The 20,366-nt window shown below is 39.3% G+C and overlaps 1 protein-coding gene across 1 annotated transcript; it reads left to right on the plus strand.

The window, feature by feature from the left end:
* The first annotated feature begins 488 nt into the window (after positions 1-488).
* On the plus strand, positions 489-18,878 carry bloc1s2 (biogenesis of lysosomal organelles complex-1, subunit 2). Its single transcript, XM_063070584.1, has 5 exons — positions 489-630; positions 3,219-3,335; positions 6,387-6,506; positions 11,023-11,127; positions 15,150-18,878. The coding sequence occupies exons 1-5, from the start codon at positions 495-497 to the stop codon at positions 15,179-15,181; spliced, it is 510 nt and encodes a 169-aa protein (XP_062926654.1). The 5' UTR covers positions 489-494; the 3' UTR covers positions 15,182-18,878.
* The last annotated feature ends 1,488 nt before the right edge of the window (positions 18,879-20,366 follow it).

Here is a 20,366-nt window from a genome sequence, read left to right on the forward strand (position 1 = left end):
GTGTTCCACATACCCACCAACCTCCGTCGGGAAAATCTGCCCCTTAGGCACCCTTTAAAAATTACCCCTCTCATTTTAGACCTATGCTCTCTTGTTTTAGTTACACTTCTCTAGCCTGTAAAAGATATATTTACCACTCATTTTTTTCCCTGCTTAATGACATCGTTGCCAGTGAGGAACTCAGCAAATCAGACAGCAGTTATTGACGAAAATTTTCTCTCTGTATAGATGCTGATTAACTTATTGAGATCCTCCAGCATCTGCAGAATCACCACAAGCGAGTTCCTCTACTGACGCTACGTGAGTTTGACCACAGCTGTTCAGATGGGACAGCGTCCACATGTCTAGGCGCAGGCCGGCTCCTGATTGGTTAGAGGGACGCTCCAAGAGGCGCTTTTCGTCATGTGGCTGATTCCAGCGACGGCGATTGGCAGGCTGCATTAACAGCGGCTGGTCAAGTGACCATAGAGTCACATGACCAGGAGGAAGGCAAGATGGCGGAGGTGGAGCCGCGGCTCCGAGACGAAACAGGCGCAGGTCCAGGCCCAGAGCTTGAGGCTGGCGCAGCGGATAGCAGTCACGGGCATGAGGGAGAGCAGGAGGTGCCAGGGGGCGGAGGCAAGAGGACCGGTAAGCAGTTGGAGTCGGTCATGCCTCGGGTTGGATCCCTTCAGACTCTATATACTAATCACGGCTCCCGCATCATGTTCCCCTTAGCGCCAACACCCTGTTCGGTCTGACCCTCGGAGGAGATTGCAGCCCGGCGGTGCCCGTACCCCAGTCATGGGCTCACGGCGCCTGAAAAAAGGCCCTTAGTTTCACTTCTCATCTCTTAGTCTATAGCACTGTTGATTGTAAAACATCCAGACACTTCTTAAAATGTTCTTTTCCAGTTTTTACTAATGAGTTCCAGAAGCTCACTACCTTTTGAATTAAAATATATAATTTATAATCTCCATTATTCCTCCATTTAATGTAGTGCACCTAATTATTCATTTAAATTGCATAAAGCAATAAGTTGGTTTCTTGTTGCCAGATGTACTGAGGAAATTGTGTTTGGCATGACGACCAATACAGATCATTGCATCAAAGTTCAAAGTACATTTACTGTCACAGTATGTATACTTTATTCTCTGTACGTGCTACATCTACTTTTACATCAACTGTTCCATCCCCTACTCATCTCCTTACAGGCATCCACAAAACAAAGAACCCGAGTAGAACCTATTAAACGAACAAATACCCAATGTGTAGAGAAAGAAAAAAAACAAATCGTGCAAACAATGCATTATATCAGTAGATGGAAGTTGTAAAAGGGAAAAGCAACATCTGGATGCTCACTAATATTACATTGGTACAGAAAGTGCATTGGAGGCAGACAAAGTAAATTGACTAAGTACATATATGTCACCATATACAATCCTGAGATTCATTTTCTTGTGGGTATACTCAATAAATTCATAATAGAATCAGTGAAAGACTGCACCAACCTGGTGTTCAATCAGTGTGCAAAATACAACAAACTCTGCAAATATAAAAAGATAAATAATCATTAAATATTGAGAACATGAGATGAAGAGTCTTTGAAGGCCAGTCCATAGATTGTGGGAACATTTCAGTGCAAGGCCATTATGTGGTAGACTACAATTGAAGCTTCCCTTGAAACTGGTGATAGGTGCTTGCACATCTGCCCAATGGGAGTGGGAGAAAAGAGAAAATCTGGTGTTTTATTGATATTTTATTATGTTGGCTGCTTTACAAAAGTGGGGAGAAATGTAAACAAAGTCCTTGGTAGGTGGGCTGGTTTGTGTGATTTGCTGAACTATGTCCACATTTCAGTATCTTGCAGTCTTGGCAGAGCAGTTACCATACAAAGCCCTGACTCATCCTATTGAAGGAAAATAAGTGAGAGGAAATTTTGTTAGCTGGGCCAAACGTTTTTCAAACAAAGCAGCTTCAGACCCATTGAACTTCCATTTTCATCACCTCTTCTAACGATCGGAGGACAAACATTCATCCTTGATGTTCATTGAAATGTTGCAGGATTGCTGTCCTGTTGTCGTTGTTTCATAGACTGTAAATCAAGTTGCCGTTTCACATTGATATGCTAAATTGTTTTTTAAAAGAGTGGGGAATTCACTTTGCTGATCTGGCCAATACTTGTTCCTCAATCAATATCATTAAAAAAAACTGATTATTATTAAATTGCCAGTTTTGTGAGAAATCCCCATATTATCGGCAACATCTATACTTTAAAGTGTTCTTGTTTGTAAAATAGTTTTGATCCACTATAGCCATTAGAGGTGGTTTGATAGGTAGTGCAAAATATGTCTAGTTGGTAGCTGTTTTAAAACACTCTGGAGCTTCCTGCTTAGGTAATGCTGCAAATGTTTATCGGGTCAGGCCACATTTGTGTGAGAAGAGAAACACAGTAAGCGTAACAGATCAAAGACTCTTCTCTGGAACAGGGAAGGAGAGAAAAAAATCTTGTTAAGCTACAGTGAAGGTGGGGTAGGGAATATATCTCCAGGGTCTATAATAGTAAAACCTGGGTGACCATTGGTTTTTCGTCTATCAGAGAAATCTTCCACTCTCTCTGTAGCTTACAAGTTTCTTTTCTCTGCTTCCTTGTTCTTTCATAGGAACTTTGACCTGGAATGTTAACTCCATTTCTCTCTGCATGAATGCAGCCTGACCTGCTGAGTACTTGAAGAACATTTTCTGTTTTAAGTTTAGATTTGCTGCATTTGCTATTTTTAATGTTCAATATTTGTGTGCAATGATCTGGTTACTCTATAGTACATTGTTCTTTGATGGTCACTTTCCTTGCTATTGTGGCACTGGAAAGATTGCAAGTTGTTAATTCCTTGAGGATTTTTTTGAAGTTGTCCAACTTGACATTAACTGGGATGTTTTGGATCTCAATTCATTACTCAGTTGCATACCAATCTTTCCAAGAATGCTGCAGTCAAACTTTACCAGCTAACATAAAAATCGATTTGCATGTGTTTACAAAAAATAAAATATTAAATGTAAATTCATTCTTTTGAGTAGAACATCTCCACAGTTATACATAAAATTAACAATCTGAGGTCTGCCCTCTGCCCAGCTGTATATATTCAGAACTGCCCTGTGGGATATTGTTTTGTTTTCCTGTCCTCAACTCCACTTTTGGAGGCAATGACCAGAAGTACTATATTAAAATGTTTCTCTGACAGATGATTTTGGAGTGGAGACAGCGGAAGAAGCTACAGAGCCTTCAGAGCCAGACATTAATGAACTCTGTAAGGATATGTTTACCAAAATGTCTGTCTATCTGCAAGGAGAGCTTACAGGTTAGTTTGATGTTTATATTGTAGGAATTAAAACTTGCAACTGTACTCTGTAATTTGAGTAGCATGTATCATATTTCACACCAGATTAATCATCCTTTGCACATTTTCAGTACAACAGTTTTAGAAATAGTTGAAGATTTTTGTCTTAGGTTGGAGGAACAACATCTTATATTCCATTTGGGTAGCCTCCAACCTGATGGCATGAACACCGATTTCTCAAACTTCCAGTATTTCACCATTTCCCTCCCTCCTCTTGCAATCCAGAAATATGAAGCACTTACATTTCTGATTTAGATCTTTTGAGGTTGCAGTTAATATTAACGGCAATCTCCTTCATCTCCAGGTACTTAAGGCTAGTCAGTTTGTTCATGTTCTCCATAGGCTGCCTCATTATTATTTGAGATGAGGCCAATCAATGTAGTATCGTCAGCAAATTTAATTTGCAGATTGGAGCTGTGGGTGGCGACAAACAATTCCACCTTTCAAGATTAGGGCCATGACAGATACACTTTACAGTCTTAACTTTAGTGGTGCAAGATACTTGACGTAAACAGAGTCAGTATATTTGGAGAATACCAGACCAATAAAACTACATTTCCGTTTGTTTCAATTATAGAAAAGAACTTTTGTAAGTTTAGTATAAAAGCAGGAGGAATTGTGAAATAGGCTTCCTTTGAACAGACCAAGTAGTGAGTTCAGGGTGGGATGGAAAAAGACTTAAACATTTGGAAGATGTGACCGTTAAAATACTGCACAAGGTTGGCAAGGTCAAAAAGCATAAGTATGTTTGGGAATGAAGAGGAGGCAAGGTAGTGAGAGTCAATGACTAGAATTTATTTTGCTTTTGTTTTGATGTTGCAGGAGGAGAGAGAGAGTGTTAGGGAGCTCAGCAGGTCGGTTAGCATCTATGAAGTGGAATAAATAGTTGATGCTTCAGCATACTTCATTTAAAATCTCGGCCTGAAATGTCAACTGTTTATATCCCCTCCATAGATACTGCTGACTTGCTGAGTTCCTCCAGCATTTTGTGTGTGTTGCCCAATATTTCCAACGTCTGCAGAATCTTTTGTGTTTGGCAGTTGGTGTATGTGTCTCCTGACTGGGAAATGATGAAGGAACAAAATAAGCAGGTTAAGATCTAAAGGATAAAACTAAGATTGGGATATATCTCTTGACATGGTGAATGCCTGGTTGCTAATGCAGAATGCAGGGTTTATTTTTAAAAAAATCATATTATTATGCTTGTTAATCTGAAAAATGAGTTAATTGATTGAAGAGCTGCATTTGCAATTGTTGGATCTGACTGTTTAATTCTTAGATTAGATTGTTCAACTGATTTTTGTGGTTTAACAATTAGTTATATACTTGTATTTTATGTAATTACTTGTATGCAAGTAACTGCCTAGTGTGTTTTCTAGTGGCCACAATATGTATATGCAAGTTCACTGTGTTCCCTAGATGCTACTTTGGTATGGTTCTGGAAGCCTTTTTTGGTACTGCATTATTTAAATAAGAGCTATCTCACTGGTTGACTAGCAACACACATAAAAGTTGCTGGTGAACACAGTAGGCCAGGCAGCATCTCTAGGAAGAGGTACAGTTGATGTTTCAGGCCGAGACCCTTTGTCAGGACTAACTGAAGGAAGAGTTAGTAAGAGATTTGAAAGTGGGAGGGGGAGGGGGAGATCCAAAATGATAGTAGAAGACAGGAGGGGGAGGGATGGAGCCAAGAGCTGGACAGGTGATTGGCAAAGGGGATATGAGAGGATCATGGGACAGGAGGCCTAGGGAGAAAGAAAAGGGGGAGGGGGGAAAAACCCAGAAGATGGGCAAGGGGTATAGTGAGAGGGACAGAGGGAGAGAAAGGAGAAAGAGAGAAAGAATGTGTGAATATAAATAAATAATGGATGGGGTACGAGGGGGAGGTGGGGCATTAGCGGAAGTTTGAGAAGTCAATGTTCATGCCATCAGGTTGGAGGCTACCCAGACGGAATATAAGGTGTTGTTCCTCCAACCTGAGTGTGGCTTCATCTTTACAGTAGAGGAGGCCGTGGATAGACATATCAGAATGGGAATGGGACGTGGAATTAAAATGTGTGGCCACTGGGAGATCCTGCTTTCGCTGGCGGACAGAGCGTAGGTGTTCAGCGAAATAACCTCCCAGTCTGTGTTGGGTCTCTCTCCTTTTCTCCCTTTGTCCCTCTCACTATACCCCTTGCCCATCCTCTGGGCTTCCCCCCCTCCCCCTTTCTTTCTCCCTAGGCCTCCTGTCCCATGATCCTCTCATATCCCTTTTGCCAATCAACTGTCCAGCTCTCGGCTCCATCCTTCCCCTTCCTGTCTTCTCCTATCATTTTGGATCTCCCCCTCCCCCTCCCACTTTCAAATCTCTTACTAGCTCTTCTTTCAGTTAGTCCTGATGAAGGGTCTTGGCCCAAAACGTCGACTGTACCTCTTCTTATAGATGCTGCCTGGCCTGCTGTGTTCACCAGCAACTTTTATGTGTATTGCTTGAAATTTCAGCATCTGCAAATTTCCTCGTGTTCACTGGTTGACTCTTATCTACGAATTTGAATGAAATTTCCTTATCTATGGGTATAAAAGAGCTGCACCACGAGGTCTTAAAATCTTAATCTTAGTCGCTGTGTCTCTTAGTTGTTTTGTCTCTCCCTTCACTTAGTAGTCCTGTCAGTTCATTTCACTTCCTCTTTGTTCTATTAATACTTGGTAAAACGATTGTGAAGCAGCAAGTTTTGTACCACTTTCCTGACTTCTGAAAGAATCTTGGATTAAAACATCAGAATCCATCACCATCAATCCGACACCTGTCTTCGGTTTGAAGTTGAACGTTGTTTGTGTCACTTTCGGCTGAGTAATGACAACTTACACCTGTTTATTCATTTCCATAGATGCTGCCTGACCTGCTGAGTTCCTTCAGCATTTTCTGTGTGTTGCTTACACCTTTTGCAATCTTTGATAAATTTATTGCTAAGCTGCACATTACAGAAATAGTTTATAAATATATTAATGTGTGTTAAACTCTTTATTTAGCTACCTGTGAAGATTACAAACTGTTGGAGAACATGAACAAACTGACTAGCCTTAAGTACCTGGAGATGAAGGAAATCGCCGTTAATATTAACCGCAACCTCAAAGATCTAAATCAGAAATGTAAGTACTTGAGATTGCAAGGGGGGGAGGGAGTCATGGTTACAATGTGTAATTGTGAACCTTGTTGCGCCTTCTCGGTCATACATATAGATTTGTTTGAGTAAATTTTAAGCTTAGTTATTGAAAGTTCTTCTAGATTAGCATCTGTTTGATGTTTCTTGGCTCAATGATTTGATATGGTTAATACACATCATAAGCTAATTAAGTTTAATTTTTAACTGTCGTGTGCACTTCAAAAGCTGAGTACTGAACACTGTATTTACATAGATTGGTGAAGTTGGTGCTGAAAACTGCCTGTTTGGTTGTTCTACACAAAGTCCTCAATGTTTATCAAGATGAGTGAAGACTTTCAGGGTTGAATCTAACAGCTTTATTGAATTTATGTGCATAAGCATTTAGTCCTTTCATAATACAAGGGCTCCTGGGTTATAAAGGACTTGACTTTACACAAATTCTCTCAAATATTTTTAAAGTGTTTTTCAAGCTTGTACAGGTCGGCTACCTCAAATCCGGCAACCAGTAATTTGGTTCCACTGCTGGTTTGGACATAATTTCTGCCAGCCTGATTTCAAATTTCCCACATTGCCATGCCAATCCGTCGCCACTGTTTTGATGGTGCCATTAGCAGAATCAGCTGTTGGTATGGTCTTTAAAAGATGCAAGTTGTTCTTCTGTGTTATTCTGCAATAATTTTTATAACCTGTGCTTATCTGGCCCCAGTCATGTCTTCTTTGAATAAAGGAAGTGCTTCTCGTGGTGTAAAGTGCAAACACCACACTTTACCTATTCAAGATAAAGTGGAAGTTCTGGAAAAACTCGACAGAGGTGTGGCTGTGAAAAGCAGATGCAACTTGTATAACATAGGCTCTTACACCGTAGAAACAAAAAGAAAATTTGCCCCTGTTCGTTGCTGACAGTGAATCGAAAACCAGATGTGCATAAGGATGGAAGATGTTCTCAACGAGATAAAGTGGTTTAACTTCTGCGTCAGTGAAGGTGTAGAGTTGTCAAGGAGAGATGGTGAAGGAACAAGCAAAATTATTTCATGCAAAATTAAGACTGGGTTATGAGTGTGATTACAGTGAAGGGTGGCTTCAGCGTTTCAAGCAGTGAAATGCCATAAATTTTTGTGCAGTGTACAGTGAAAAGTGGTCAGACAAAGAAGCAGCTGCTGAGTTCACTAAGTTAGTTTCTGATGAAAATTTAAGTCTTGAGCAGGTCTACAATACGGACAAAATGGCCTTATATTGGCGTTGTACTCCCAAGATGAACACTGACTACAGAGATACAGAGTCACCAGGAGTTATAAAGCATCAAAACGTCATGTCATTGTGTTGGGATGCTCTAATGTTGCAGGATCGTTAGTCATCAGCAAAAGTTTATGTCCCAGAGCTTTCAAAGAATTGAAGCAGTTTCCAGTAATTTACCATGACAACAACAAAAGGATTGCGTTGGACTGGTTTAGACATTACTTTGTTCCAGAAGTGAGAGCTCACTGTGACTCTCTTGGTCTGGACGAAAATTGTTAAGATAATGCTGATTTTAGATAACTGCTCTACACATCCAAAATCCAAACTCTTGGTAAAAGAATAATGTTTACAGTATCTACTTGCCATCTAACTGTATGTCATTAATTCAACCCCTGAACAATGGCATATTATACGCTTTGAAGGCTAAATATTGTCCTGTTTATGGAGTTGACTGTGGCAGACCAGTATGTGAATTTGTGCAAGAAGTGCTTTTCATTTGTTGTTTCATTTTTCTTTATTATCCAAGAGTGAGGTGATCATCAAGTGGGTTAAAGGTGTTCATTTATTTAATCCTAACCTACCCATCAGTGGTTCGGCCAAATCACCAATCCAGCACTGCACAGGTCCCAATCACTCTGGATGTGTGGTGGTCAACCTGCAAGAGTAAGATGTTTCGAGGTATCCATTAATGACTGTATATAGTATTTATTCCATTTGTTTAATTGTCGACCACATTGGGTAACTATTCAATGAAATGGAAGAATTATAGCAAGTATATATGAAATGAGCAAGTGTTTATATGAGAGTAAGGATGTCATTCTGCAGCTCTGTAGAACTTCAGTCAGACACACTGAAATTATTGCATGCAGTTCTGGTCACCCCATTATAGGAAGGATGCGGAGACTGGAGAGGGTGCAGAGAGCTCATGGGTTAAGGGTGAAAGGTGAATTATTTTAAGGGGAGCATGTGGGGGGGGTCTTCACTCAGACAGCGGTGAAAGTGTGGAATGAGCTACCTGCGGAAGTGATGGATGTGGGTTCAAGTTAAACACTTTAAGAGATATTTGGATAGGTGCTAGTATGTCATCCACACCAGACTTCGAGGTGAGTGGTCCCGTGTTCGGCTCCTTGCACGCTTTCTATCTATGTTGTGTTAAGCGTTGAGCTAGCAACTTGGCCTCGTAAAAAAACAGACAAAAATGCTAAAGAAACAGCAACGTTGCCTCCTGATGCAACAGGAAAGGAACAGCAACAGACTAGATGGGCCGAAAGCCCTGTTTCTGGTGCTGTGGTGTTCTATGGCTCAATGGCTAAGAGGTTTGTCTGGATTAGGAGGTATGAGCTATAAGGAAAGTTAGGACAAATTTGGGTAGTTCTCCCATGAGGTTGAGGGAGATTTTTAAATTCATGACAGGCACAGTTGGGGTAGATAAAGTGTTTTCCCCACGGTAGAAATGTCAAGCATCTGAGGACATGCTTTTAAGGGTGGGTGGGGAAGAGTTTAAAGGTAACATGAGGCACATTTATTTTACACAGAGTGATAGGTACCTGGAATTGGTTACTGAGAGTAGTGGAAGCAGGCGGTTTGCTGGAGCTTAGGAATCTTTTTACCTATGCATATGAAGGGAATGAGGGGATGTAGGTGGTACACAGCTGGAGGTCATTTAGTATCAAAATGGCCTGTCCAGTGCTGTACTGGTCTGTGTTCTACAGGTAGCTATTGCAAACAGATGTTTCTAATCTACAAAGAAATTGGCTGTAGACAGTTCTCTAGAATGATCCCCTATGTAACCCAGTGACTGTGTAGATTATAGGTAAATCTCCACTGGAGGTGGGAAAATAGAGCTGAATATTTATGTATAAATTGAGCAGCACGACCATGGTTGGACCAAGATAAAATGGGGACGCCTCTTTTTCCCTTATTAGGGTGAGAGAGAGCCTGTGGTTTGTCAAATTACCAGGTGAATGAGTAGACTTTGGAGTACTGCAAGTCTTTGTCTTTATTGATGCTTTGCTGCACGCTCGAGTGCTCAGTGCTTTTTATTGCTGGTGGGGGAGGGAGGTTCATTGCCTTGCTTGTGTGCGGGAGGGGGAGCTGGGTGGGGCTTTGGGGTGCTAACATTTAACTGTCATTTATCCTTGGGGCACTCCTGTTTTTGTGGATGTTGCGAAGAAAAAGAATTTCAGGATTTATATTGTATACATTACTCTGACATTAAATGACCTTATTGAACCTAAAATCCAGTTTTACAATACAATTCTATGAATTGTGTCTAATTTTTAACACTGAAGGCATGAATTCATGAACCTTCTGAGGTCTGAATGTTTTGCATTGATGTCAAAAGTACATCATTGCTGTGGCTACTTTCTGATGAGGTTACCAAATACAAAAGGATGCCTCCAACATAGAAGCACTCCAGAAGGAAAATTGCAGTTCAAACTTGTAATTTTCTATTTTGAAGTAGTTGATTTGTTTAGCATACTGTGCAGATTGGAGAAGATACACTAATGTTTTGAAGCCTCTAAATTCAACCTGCTGGTTGTATCACATTTTAATCATATGTTGCTTACTGCTATTGTATGATCATGTTTTCAATAATTTGGCAAAAGCATAATCACCTCTAACAAAATTTTACTTCTGTAGAATCAGCTAACTGCAGAGCATTTCAGTTTATTTCTCAGAAAATTATTTATGTTGGCTTTCTGTAGGAAGAGGAGTATAGGAGCTATGTATCTATTTTCTGTCTGTATTGTATTTTGTGGTGTTTAATATGGGTAATCTGTCACGTGGGTTGGGGCATGGTAGAAGCAAATGAGTATATTTTATAGTTTAGTGTAGTGGAGAGTGGGTAAGCCACAGGGGATTATATTTTTTTGTTGACCTTTAATTGGAATGCTATTAGACCTCTTAATTATGCTAACTAGATCACTAATTGGGATGTTATTGGAATGCTATCTAGATCACTAATTGGAATGCTATTAGAACACTTAGTTATGTTATTCAAACACTAATATCACTATTAGACCACAAGTTAGACCATTATATCACTAGTTAGTTTTGTTAGTTTTTTAATTGCACGATTGTTCGTCTTTGCTGGTTTTGTAATAAAGGATGGAACATACCTTTTTTGATTTGGAAATTCGTTATTTGGAAACGCATCATACAGTGTTGAGTACCCTGGCTTAGCCTCTCAGTGGTTTTGGTTTGTTTTCAAGTTACCGTTACAAAGAGGTTAATTAAAATTCGTATGATCTTTTGTTTCCCAGATACAAGTCTACAACCGTACCTTGATCAGATTAATCAGATTGAGGAACAAGTCGCAGCATTGGAACAAGCAGCATACAGATTGGATGCGTACTCCAAGAAACTAGGTGGGATCTCATGCTTTTTTTGTAGCAATCAGACAATTTTTGCAGTTTTGGAAACATTTTTGCTCCTTAAATAGTACTGAATGCTTCATATTTTGAAATAAGTTAGAATATCCAGTAATATTCAATATAAGCATATAATGTAGAGTTAAAGACTATTAGGGCAATAGAAAATGGGTATGGGGAATTAATGGAAAGCAAGGAGATGTCAGATGACTTAATGGTATTTTGCATTAGTATTCACTAGAGTCACAGAACATACTATATGTTGGACGAGTGAAAGGGAGTGGGGAGCTTGTGAAGAGTATAATCACCAGGGAAATGTTACTGAACTGATTACTGAACCCGTGGGCAGACCATTTTCAAGGTCCAGATGGATTTCATTTTTGTCTTAGTGCATTAGTGGAGATTCCAGACTAGACTGGAATCAACGAGGGATGTTCGATAGCCATGGCAGGGTTTGAATGCCATAACCTCCTGCAAAGTTAAATCTTGTGACATCGGGGACAGCAGAGCTTGGCTTCCAGATGAGCTCAATGCCTTCTATGCTCGCTTTGACCACCAGAACAGGAAGGGACCATCATCCCCCATGTTTCCTGATAATCCTTTGGCCTCAGTATCTGAAGGTGAAGTGTGGGCTGCCTTCAAGAGAGTAAATCCAGAGAAGGCATCGGTCTGGACGTAGTGCCTGGCTGAGAACTGAAGACCTGTGCTGACCAACTGGCTGGTGTGTTCATGGATATCTTCAACCTCTCAATCCAGCAGTGTGTGGTACCAACCTGCTTCAAGCATACTCAAGATGACCTTGGTAACCTGTCTAAATTACTATTGTCCAGTGGCATGTATATCTACAGTGATGAAATGTTTTGAGAGACTGGTGTTGAAGCATATCAGCTCCTGTCTGAATGGCAACTTGGATCTACTCCAATTTGCCTATTGAAGCAACAGGCCTACAGCAGATACCATCACATTGGCTCTTCACACAACCCTGAACATCTGGACAGCAAAGATGTATACGTCAAGGTGCTCTTTATCGATTACAGCTCTGCATTTTATACCATCATCCCCTCAAAACTAATCAGTAAACTCCAAGACCTTGGCCTCAATATCCACTTGTGTAATTGGATCCTGGATTTCCTCACTTGTAGACCCCTATCAGTTCGGATTGACAAAAACTTCTTCTCCACAATCTCCCATCAGCACAGGAGCACCACAGGGATGTGTGCTTAGCCCCTTGCTCTACTCACTTTAAACTTATGACTGTGTGGCTAACTACAGCTCTGACACCAGATACACGTTCGCTGATGACACCACTGTTGTGGGCCGTATCAAAGGTGGTGATGAATTAGCCTACAGGAGGGAGAATGAAAACTTCGCTGAGTGGTGTAATGACAACAACTTCCCACTCAATGTCAGAAAGACCAAGGAACTGATTATAGACTACAGGAGAGGGAATCTTGAGGTCCATGAGCCAGTACTCATCGGAGGATCAGAGTTGGAGAGGGTCAGTAACCTTAAATTCCAGGATGTCACAATCTCAGAGGGCCTATCTTGTCATATAAATATAATTGCAAAGAAAGCAAGTAGCACCTGTACTTCCTCAGGAGTCTGCAGAGATTTGGCATGTCATCAAAACCCTTGGGAATCTTCTATAGGTGTGTGGTGGAAAATGTGCTGACTGCCTGCATTACGGCCTGGTATGAGAACACCAATACCTTTCAGTGGAAAATTCTACAAAAGGTAAAGGATTCGGTCCAGTACATCAATGGTAAAATCTTCCCAGCCATTGAGCACAACTATATGAAACGTTACTGTAGTAAAGCAGCATCTATCATCAAAGATCCTCACCACCCAAGCCATGCTCTTTTCTCACTGCTGCCATCAAGTAGAAGGTACAGGAGCCTTGCACCACCAGGTTGAAGAACAGTTACTACCCCTCAACCATCGGCTCTTGAACAAAAAGGGATAACTACACTCATTCTCCTTCTAGTGTTTCCACAACCACTGGTCACACTTTAAAGAGTCTTTATCTTGTTATTTCATGTTTGTTAGTTATTGTTATTTATTTGTATTTGCATTTACACAGTTTGTTGTTCGTTGATCCTGTTAACAAGTTATTGTTCTGTAGATTTGCTAAGTATGCCTGCAGGAAAAAGGTTCTGTGTGGTGACATGTATGTTCCCTGACAATAAATTTTGCTTTGAACTTTGATTAGCTGCAAGTTATTTGATTAATCTTACCTTTCCATTAGATTGCAAAATATAACCCCTTTATTCAAAACGGGAGAGAGACAAAGCAAGAATCTATGATCAGTTAGTTCCGTTAGTAGCAACATGTTAAAAGCTATTGATAAAGACTTTATTGCAGGGCACTATAAAATTTCAATGATATCAGTCAAAGCTAACATGGTCTTCTGAAAGTAAGTTATAGTTAAGCAATATATTGAAGTAGTTTGAAGAATTGATGTGTATTGTGGATAAGGGCAAATTATTGGATCTGCTATACTTTGGTTTCCAGAAGGTCAATAAAGTATTGCTTGTTACATACACCTGTTCGGGTGCATTCTCCAGTTACCTTATAAGGTAACCATAGCCTTCGCATCTAAGATTATTGAAAAATAAACACTCGTGGTTAATTGGCCAACATGATTAAACTTAATGAGTATTTTTCTGGTTAGAGTGTATGTTGACAGGGATTGGAGCTGGGACCTTAATTTTTTTATACTTTATATAAATATCTGGATGAAGGAATAGTTGGTAAATATATTGATGACACAAAGATAGAAATAAGATTTGTTAAGTGGACATAAGGAAATTACATAAGTTTATAAAAGCGTTAAAGGTATGGGCAAAGTTTAGCAAATGGCACATAATATAGAAAATGTAAAATTAATTTTAGAAAATTTTAAAAAGTGTTGTTTAAATGATGAGTGATTTCATTACAGAATGAAGAACTGAACATAACAGTAAAGAGCTTATGTTTCAGTTACATAAACACATTGATGTGACTGTATCTGAGGTACTTATTTAAGGAAGGAAGGCTGTCAATGCATTGGAAACACTAGCAAAAGTTCAGTAGACTAAATGGTTGTCTTCTGAAGAAAGATTGAACATGCTTAGCTTGTAGTTGGATTTTAGAAGAGTAGAGGGGCTCGATTGAAACTTTAATGAATCTGAGGAATCTTGATACAGTGAATGTGGACCGGATGTTTCATCCTATGGAGAAACTGGAGAAATGGGGGTCATTGTTTAAAAATAAGGAGTCACTGGTTTATGGTAGGTGTGGTGATTTTTTTCCTTCTCTCATGATCGTGAGTTTTAGGAAATTTTCTCCTACAAACACTTGAGGAAATGACTCTTCAAAAATGTTTAATGTAAGGAAAGATGGAGTCTTGATTAACAAGGGAGTAAAATGTTACCGAGGGGAGACAGAAATAAAAAGTTGAGCTTACGGTTAGATCAATCATGGTCTTTTTAAAAAGAGGAACAAACATAGAGGTGGGGGAATGAGGTTGAGAGGTTGCTTAGGCTACTCCTTCTCTGAATTTGTGTTTTTGTAAGTGCATTTATAATTCAGCCCAATGATTCCTGAACATTGAATTACTGGCACACCAGTTGCTCAACCTGTCGTGATAGTTTGTGACTCTGATGCTAAATTTGTGATTTTTGAACTTGTAATGAAGTGTCTTATTTGCTATGTGACAAAGTCCTTAAGTACCTATGTAGGCAGCCATTCAAGTTCTCCTTAATGGTCTTTTGCTTTGTTGTTACAGCCCAGTTGTCTAATCATTGCATTAAAAATGTGATGTGTTCCAATATGCATCACTAAATATTGTGATTGAGGAGATTACTGGATCTGAGATAGATCAGAAAATTTAACATGAATATTTACCTGTTCCACAAAGCAAACTTATGCGACCATACATATCTGGACAAATCCTTAATAGACAAAGAATAATATCCTAGTTGGAGTCCTTTCCAAGTGTAACTCAAAATTTTCATGCATTCTGTTCTTCTCTTTTATAGAAGCCAAATTTAAGAAATTGGAGAAGCGATGACCTGCACTACATTGAAGATGTCATGAACGATGTATGTTCTTCTGTGGGTAGATGATGTTCAAGTGACTGCAGAATGAAGCAGGCGACTGATGAAACTTGCATATGGTGATGGAAGGCGTATTGATTCGTTCTGCACTGACAAACCTGCAGCGAAGACTGGTTGAATTAGAGCATTCTTTTACCTGCCTATACAGGCAAGCAGTAAATCTGCAAGTAAACTATTTGGACTAGATACATTGCAATTACTAACTATTTTGTAATAATGAGAAATGGTTGCTGTACAAACATTTAAAGCTTAGCTTGTTGTTCTGTTGAACTTATTTAAGTGTCTCTGTCTTAATCTTTTCTGTGACCGTTGGGGCATAGCTACTGGGTGATTCCTGTGAGCACAAGGGTGGAGCGAGAAAAAGCTCTTGAATCTTCAGCTCTCCCCCTTCTACAGACAGACCTTCTCAATCGTGTGCAGAGGTGATTTAGCAACCGACTTACTAAATTATGAAAACTGCTTTTTGATGGTATATTGAATCTATATCCATTCTTTATAATAGTTCATAAAATCTTACTGAAGACGCTGATGACTGGTGTAAATTTTTCTCAAATTGACTTGGTGTATAGTAGAGAGAATTTTTGTTGTTTTGTATAACAGCACTCAAAAGGCAATCTGGAACAAGTGGTAAGCATTGAACTGAAGCGTAGGTTTCCATAATCCGTTCACGATAGCAGTGAATTAGTAAACGTTTGTACAATCTTGTACAGTGTAGCAGCTAGTTTGAAATACTAATGGTTTGGGCTGATGGCAACTTGTCACAACATATTTGAAAATGAGTGAATGAAATGTCGAACAATATAAAGCTTATTTTTTTATTTTATTCAACCAACACACATCAAAGTTGCTGGTGAACGCAGCAGGCCAGGCAGCAGCTCTAGGAAGAGGTACAGTCGACGTTTCAGGCCGAGACCCTTCGTCAGGTCTCGGCCTGAAATGTTGGCTGTACCTCTTCTTAGAGATGCTGCCTGGCCTGCTGCATTCACCAGCAACTTTGATTTGTGTTGCTTGAATTTCCAGCATCTGCAGAATTCCTGTTGTTGTTTGTTGTTTTTTATCTTATTGCTCAGTTTGCTTTTCTAAATGTTCATTGCCAAGGCGTTCTGCCATTGTTCTTTTATAGGAAATAGTAAAGCTGTGGGCTGCCTCTGCCTTCCTGCTTGTTCAAATGACTGATGTGGTTTGCTCCCTCGTTAGACACAGTGGCAGCTTCTTTTATTAATTAATAGTGTCTGCATGGCAGGTACGATGCAGGGCATTTATGTTCCTTCATCTCAACTGTTCGATGAATTCATTAAGGCTGCCTTGTTCCCCCTGATCTTCTCCGCAAACCTTTCTTGTCTTTGTAGCAGTTGAGAATGCTGATTCTCCAGTTCTGCCCTACAGATATGTTCCACATTTTGTAGAAATTTGTCACTATCTTACTGTACTGTTGTGGAGAATTGGGTGTGAAGGTGGTGGTGATGTTACATCCCAAGTGGAGTTTTAGCATTTGGACGCCCAGGAGAACATGATTCTCTTGGTCCTAAGTGTAGTTGTATGCTAATTGCAACAGGGTTTTCAACCAAAATGCCCTGGCCTGGTGTTGTTACTTTACAGAAGCCTCCTCCACTCACTTTCGCCTCACCCCATCCACATATCTGCTTCCCTTGTGTTTATTTAGCTTTACCAACAAATGCACATGATACTAAACAGTTCAACAATCCCTCATTGCTTGTTCACATTCAAATCATAGTCAATTTCTACTTGAATTCTCTGTTAGATTTTCCTCTTTGAGACTTCCCTGCGTTGATGTGCCCAACTTTGCGGTTCCATCAGATCACATCAGGGGAAAGAAATTGAAGCCCTACTCTGTTCCATGTTTTCTCATAGCTGTCCTGTGTCATGGAAACTCATCCTGTACCTATTCCATTGCTGCATTACTTTCTGCTCCATTGTTTCCACAGCTTCTCCATTGTTGTAAGATGCAGCTGAGTAATATAGTGCAATAAAACCTTCAATGTTGACAGTTGGCATTTAGCATGTGTTTTGCAACATCTTTGCAGTGATGCAAAAGAGAACGGACAAACCTGGTGCATTTCACCAATCTTATACAGAAATAGGATTCAGAACAAATCTGCATCTCTGGGCAGTGAATGCACTACTTTCCTGCACTGGAGAATTCCTGTGATCTTGATCCACAAGTAAAGCTTGAGATTAACAATTCACAACTATTTTTTAATATAATGGGATGCCCATTAAACTTAATACATGATCTGTATTTTAAAAATGTATGTTTGGAAGTTTTAAGAGTATTACTGGATAATATAAGCTTTTTGTGTAATGTCTGATTTGATACTAATATTTGAGTCAGTGCTCTTGTACCCAAATGCATTATACCGGTAAAATGACTAACAGAGATGTCACTTATTCTTTGAGTAAAACACATGGAGGATAAAGGGTAAGTCATGTGATGCATGTCTTCCCCAGCACAATTTAATGTTGTTCTTTAAACCACTTATCCTTCCAACTCATGCTATCAATTAAGTTATTCCTTATTTACGTGTTTGTGTACATACTTTTTGTAGCAACTATTTCTGTAACTGATTTGAAACTATTTGTTTCTGTATGAATTGAACAAAATAACGATCAGAACAATCCTTTGCATGTTTGCTGCATTGTTGTCTTTATGCTTCCAGGACCATCAACACAATATAATTGAAAGATTCTGATATTAAGGGAAGGCAAACTTTAATCAGTTTCAGCATAGTTCTGAGACTACTTATCTAAGACCATTCATCTGATTCCACCCTAACTGGAAACTGAAATGCAGGCAATGCAGGAAGGATGCACCAATCTCAAAGGAATCTGTAGATGTATCTGGAAGGTTTTGTGATTTTAGATTTTGTTGTAAAGCCTTTTTCTTTGCCTGTATTGAAACCTTAGTGTTGCTGTTCTAATGTATGAGGTGAGTTGGCAGTGATGATTGACCATGGCAGTCCTGAGGCTCCTACAACTGTTTGGCAATCATGACCAGCCTTCCTCCATTCTACCCTATCCTTATGTAGCTTGTAATACCCTAATTGAAGTCTCATTCAGTCTTTGATATTGGGTGCTTGCTCCACCTCTGTCTACCATACACTTAACTACAGTGTTTAGGATTTTATGCCCTTTACAATGCATTGCAGCCGTTCCTTGAATGGTTTGTTGCTTCATTGATTTATTATTCTGGTGCTTGCTGGATGGAGCCCTGTGGTCAGTTGAGATAACTCAGTTTAGTTTTCACTTTCTGTTCAGCATCCATGCCTCATTTGATGGCTCCTTTATTTGGTACTGTAAATGCAATTATCTTTGACTTCTCTGTAATGCATCAGTCTATGTCACTTTTGCTTAAGGGCTATTAAAAACAAAACTTGTTCCCTTTTTAAAATCTTGCTATGTACATACCAGCTGTGGAAAATGAAGATTGCTAGTATTGAACCATGTTGCCACCGTTCAGAAATAACCCTGCAGTATGTTTTATATATCTGTATATAAATTGAATGTGAAACTGGTTGTTCTGTATCCAGTCTCTGCATTGCACAAAAAAGCTGTATGTGTTTACAGAAAATGCACTTTCAGAGTTGTCTCAAAGTGGGATTATGGCAGCAGAAATGAATAATACTCCATCCATCACCTTGTGTTTCTTTGACCTAAATTGCCTCTTCGTTATGAAATATCATGATTCTACTTAAAGGTGTTCGTCCTTGTTTTCAAATCCTTTCTTGGCCTATGCCTTACTATCTCTTCTAGTCTGATATCTGTGGCCTCATATTTGATAAATGGCACATTGAGACCTGAACTCAAATTCCTTCATCAACCAATCCACATCGCTTTACTTCTGATATGTTGCTTAAATTCTACTTCCGATCTTATGGTTATATGCCCTACTTTCTGTGAAACATTTTGGTGTGGTGCTTTGCCGAAGACACCATATGAACTGGGACAGTGGGCCAGAAGGTCCGCTCCTGTTAAGATTTGATACATAACGGTGGTGGCCCGTGTTGCCATTGGTGTATTTGTGACATAGATGTTAATGTAGGAATTGATTATATAATTTTGTAAAGTTTGCTTTTCGCACAGTTTTAAGTATAAGGTTACAAAACAGTTTTAAAATATTCTTTCAAGCTGTTTTAAATTTGGAGTTGCATTTCCAACCTTTCCATCAATCTCATTCTGATATATGGACTGGTTGTTTAATTATGTAAATGAGTTTTTGAAACCATCACCATCTGTTATGACAGAATCAGTATGCTTGTTATATTTGACACAGTCTTGAGAATCTGTAGAATTAACATAGCTAGCATGCGTTCAGCATGAAAGTCTTAATAGAGCAAGAGCTTCAGACTCCCATGATCAATTCATTATGAAAGTAATCATTTGTTTATTTTGTTAAATGGAGCCATAGCTGAATTAAGCAACTCCGTGGTGTGCTGTGCTAAGTCTAAATGGAACCGCTAGGTGGCGCCTGTGACTTGCTTACAGAGTGCATTTTGGGTGAGGGAAGATGGAAGGATTTGAGTCTGTTACAAGGCATCATCCATTGAGATTTGAGATGTAGGCATAAGCAACTAAATAGCTTTTACCTATGTTGCCCAGCTTTTAGTGTAATGTATAGATTGGATGCAACAGTACTTAATAATAATGAGTACTTAATAAAAAAAAGTATTTCCTGCAACATGTCAAATTTTGACAATTCCATATCACAATATTGGGAACATTTCATGTTGAACTATTCAGCATTTGCATCACACACACATTCAGTTCTCCCTCAGTCCCAGTCTTTTAAAATGCATCTTCTTTCCCACGAGCATCACTAGAAAACATCTACACAATTTTTACATGAAAATATCATTTCAGAACAAAAAGAAAAGTCAATTTTAATGCAAAGTGATCAAAGTTCAAGAAACGAATGATTGAATGGTTATTGACATAAAGTATAAAGTAATTTTCAGATCATACTGTAATTGTTCTAAACTGTCCCCTTTAACCCTCCTCCTCTGGTTTAGTTTTGATTTTCTCCTTGTCTTTCAGGTTCGTTTGTAAAATACTCAGAAAATGAGGAATGCTTAATTGTGACAGTTGTCTGCTGCAAGTTAAACTTGATATTTGCGCTTTTCA

The sequence above is a fragment of the Mobula hypostoma genome, chromosome 18 (assembly GCF_963921235.1).
Source record: "Mobula hypostoma chromosome 18, sMobHyp1.1, whole genome shotgun sequence".
In the NCBI taxonomy this organism is placed as follows: Eukaryota; Metazoa; Chordata; class Chondrichthyes; order Myliobatiformes; family Myliobatidae; genus Mobula; species Mobula hypostoma.

Coding starts and splice junctions, on each gene's coding strand:
- bloc1s2 (XM_063070584.1), top strand. CDS start 495: ATGGCGGAGGTGGAGCCGCGGCTCCGAGACGAAACAGGCGCAGGTCCA. Junction 6,507..11,022: donor CAAAGATCTAAATCAGAAAT/GTAAGTACTTGA, acceptor TTTGTTTCCCAG/ATACAAGTCTACAACCGTAC. Junction 11,128..15,149: donor TGCGTACTCCAAGAAACTAG/GTGGGATCTCAT, acceptor TCTCTTTTATAG/AAGCCAAATTTAAGAAATTG.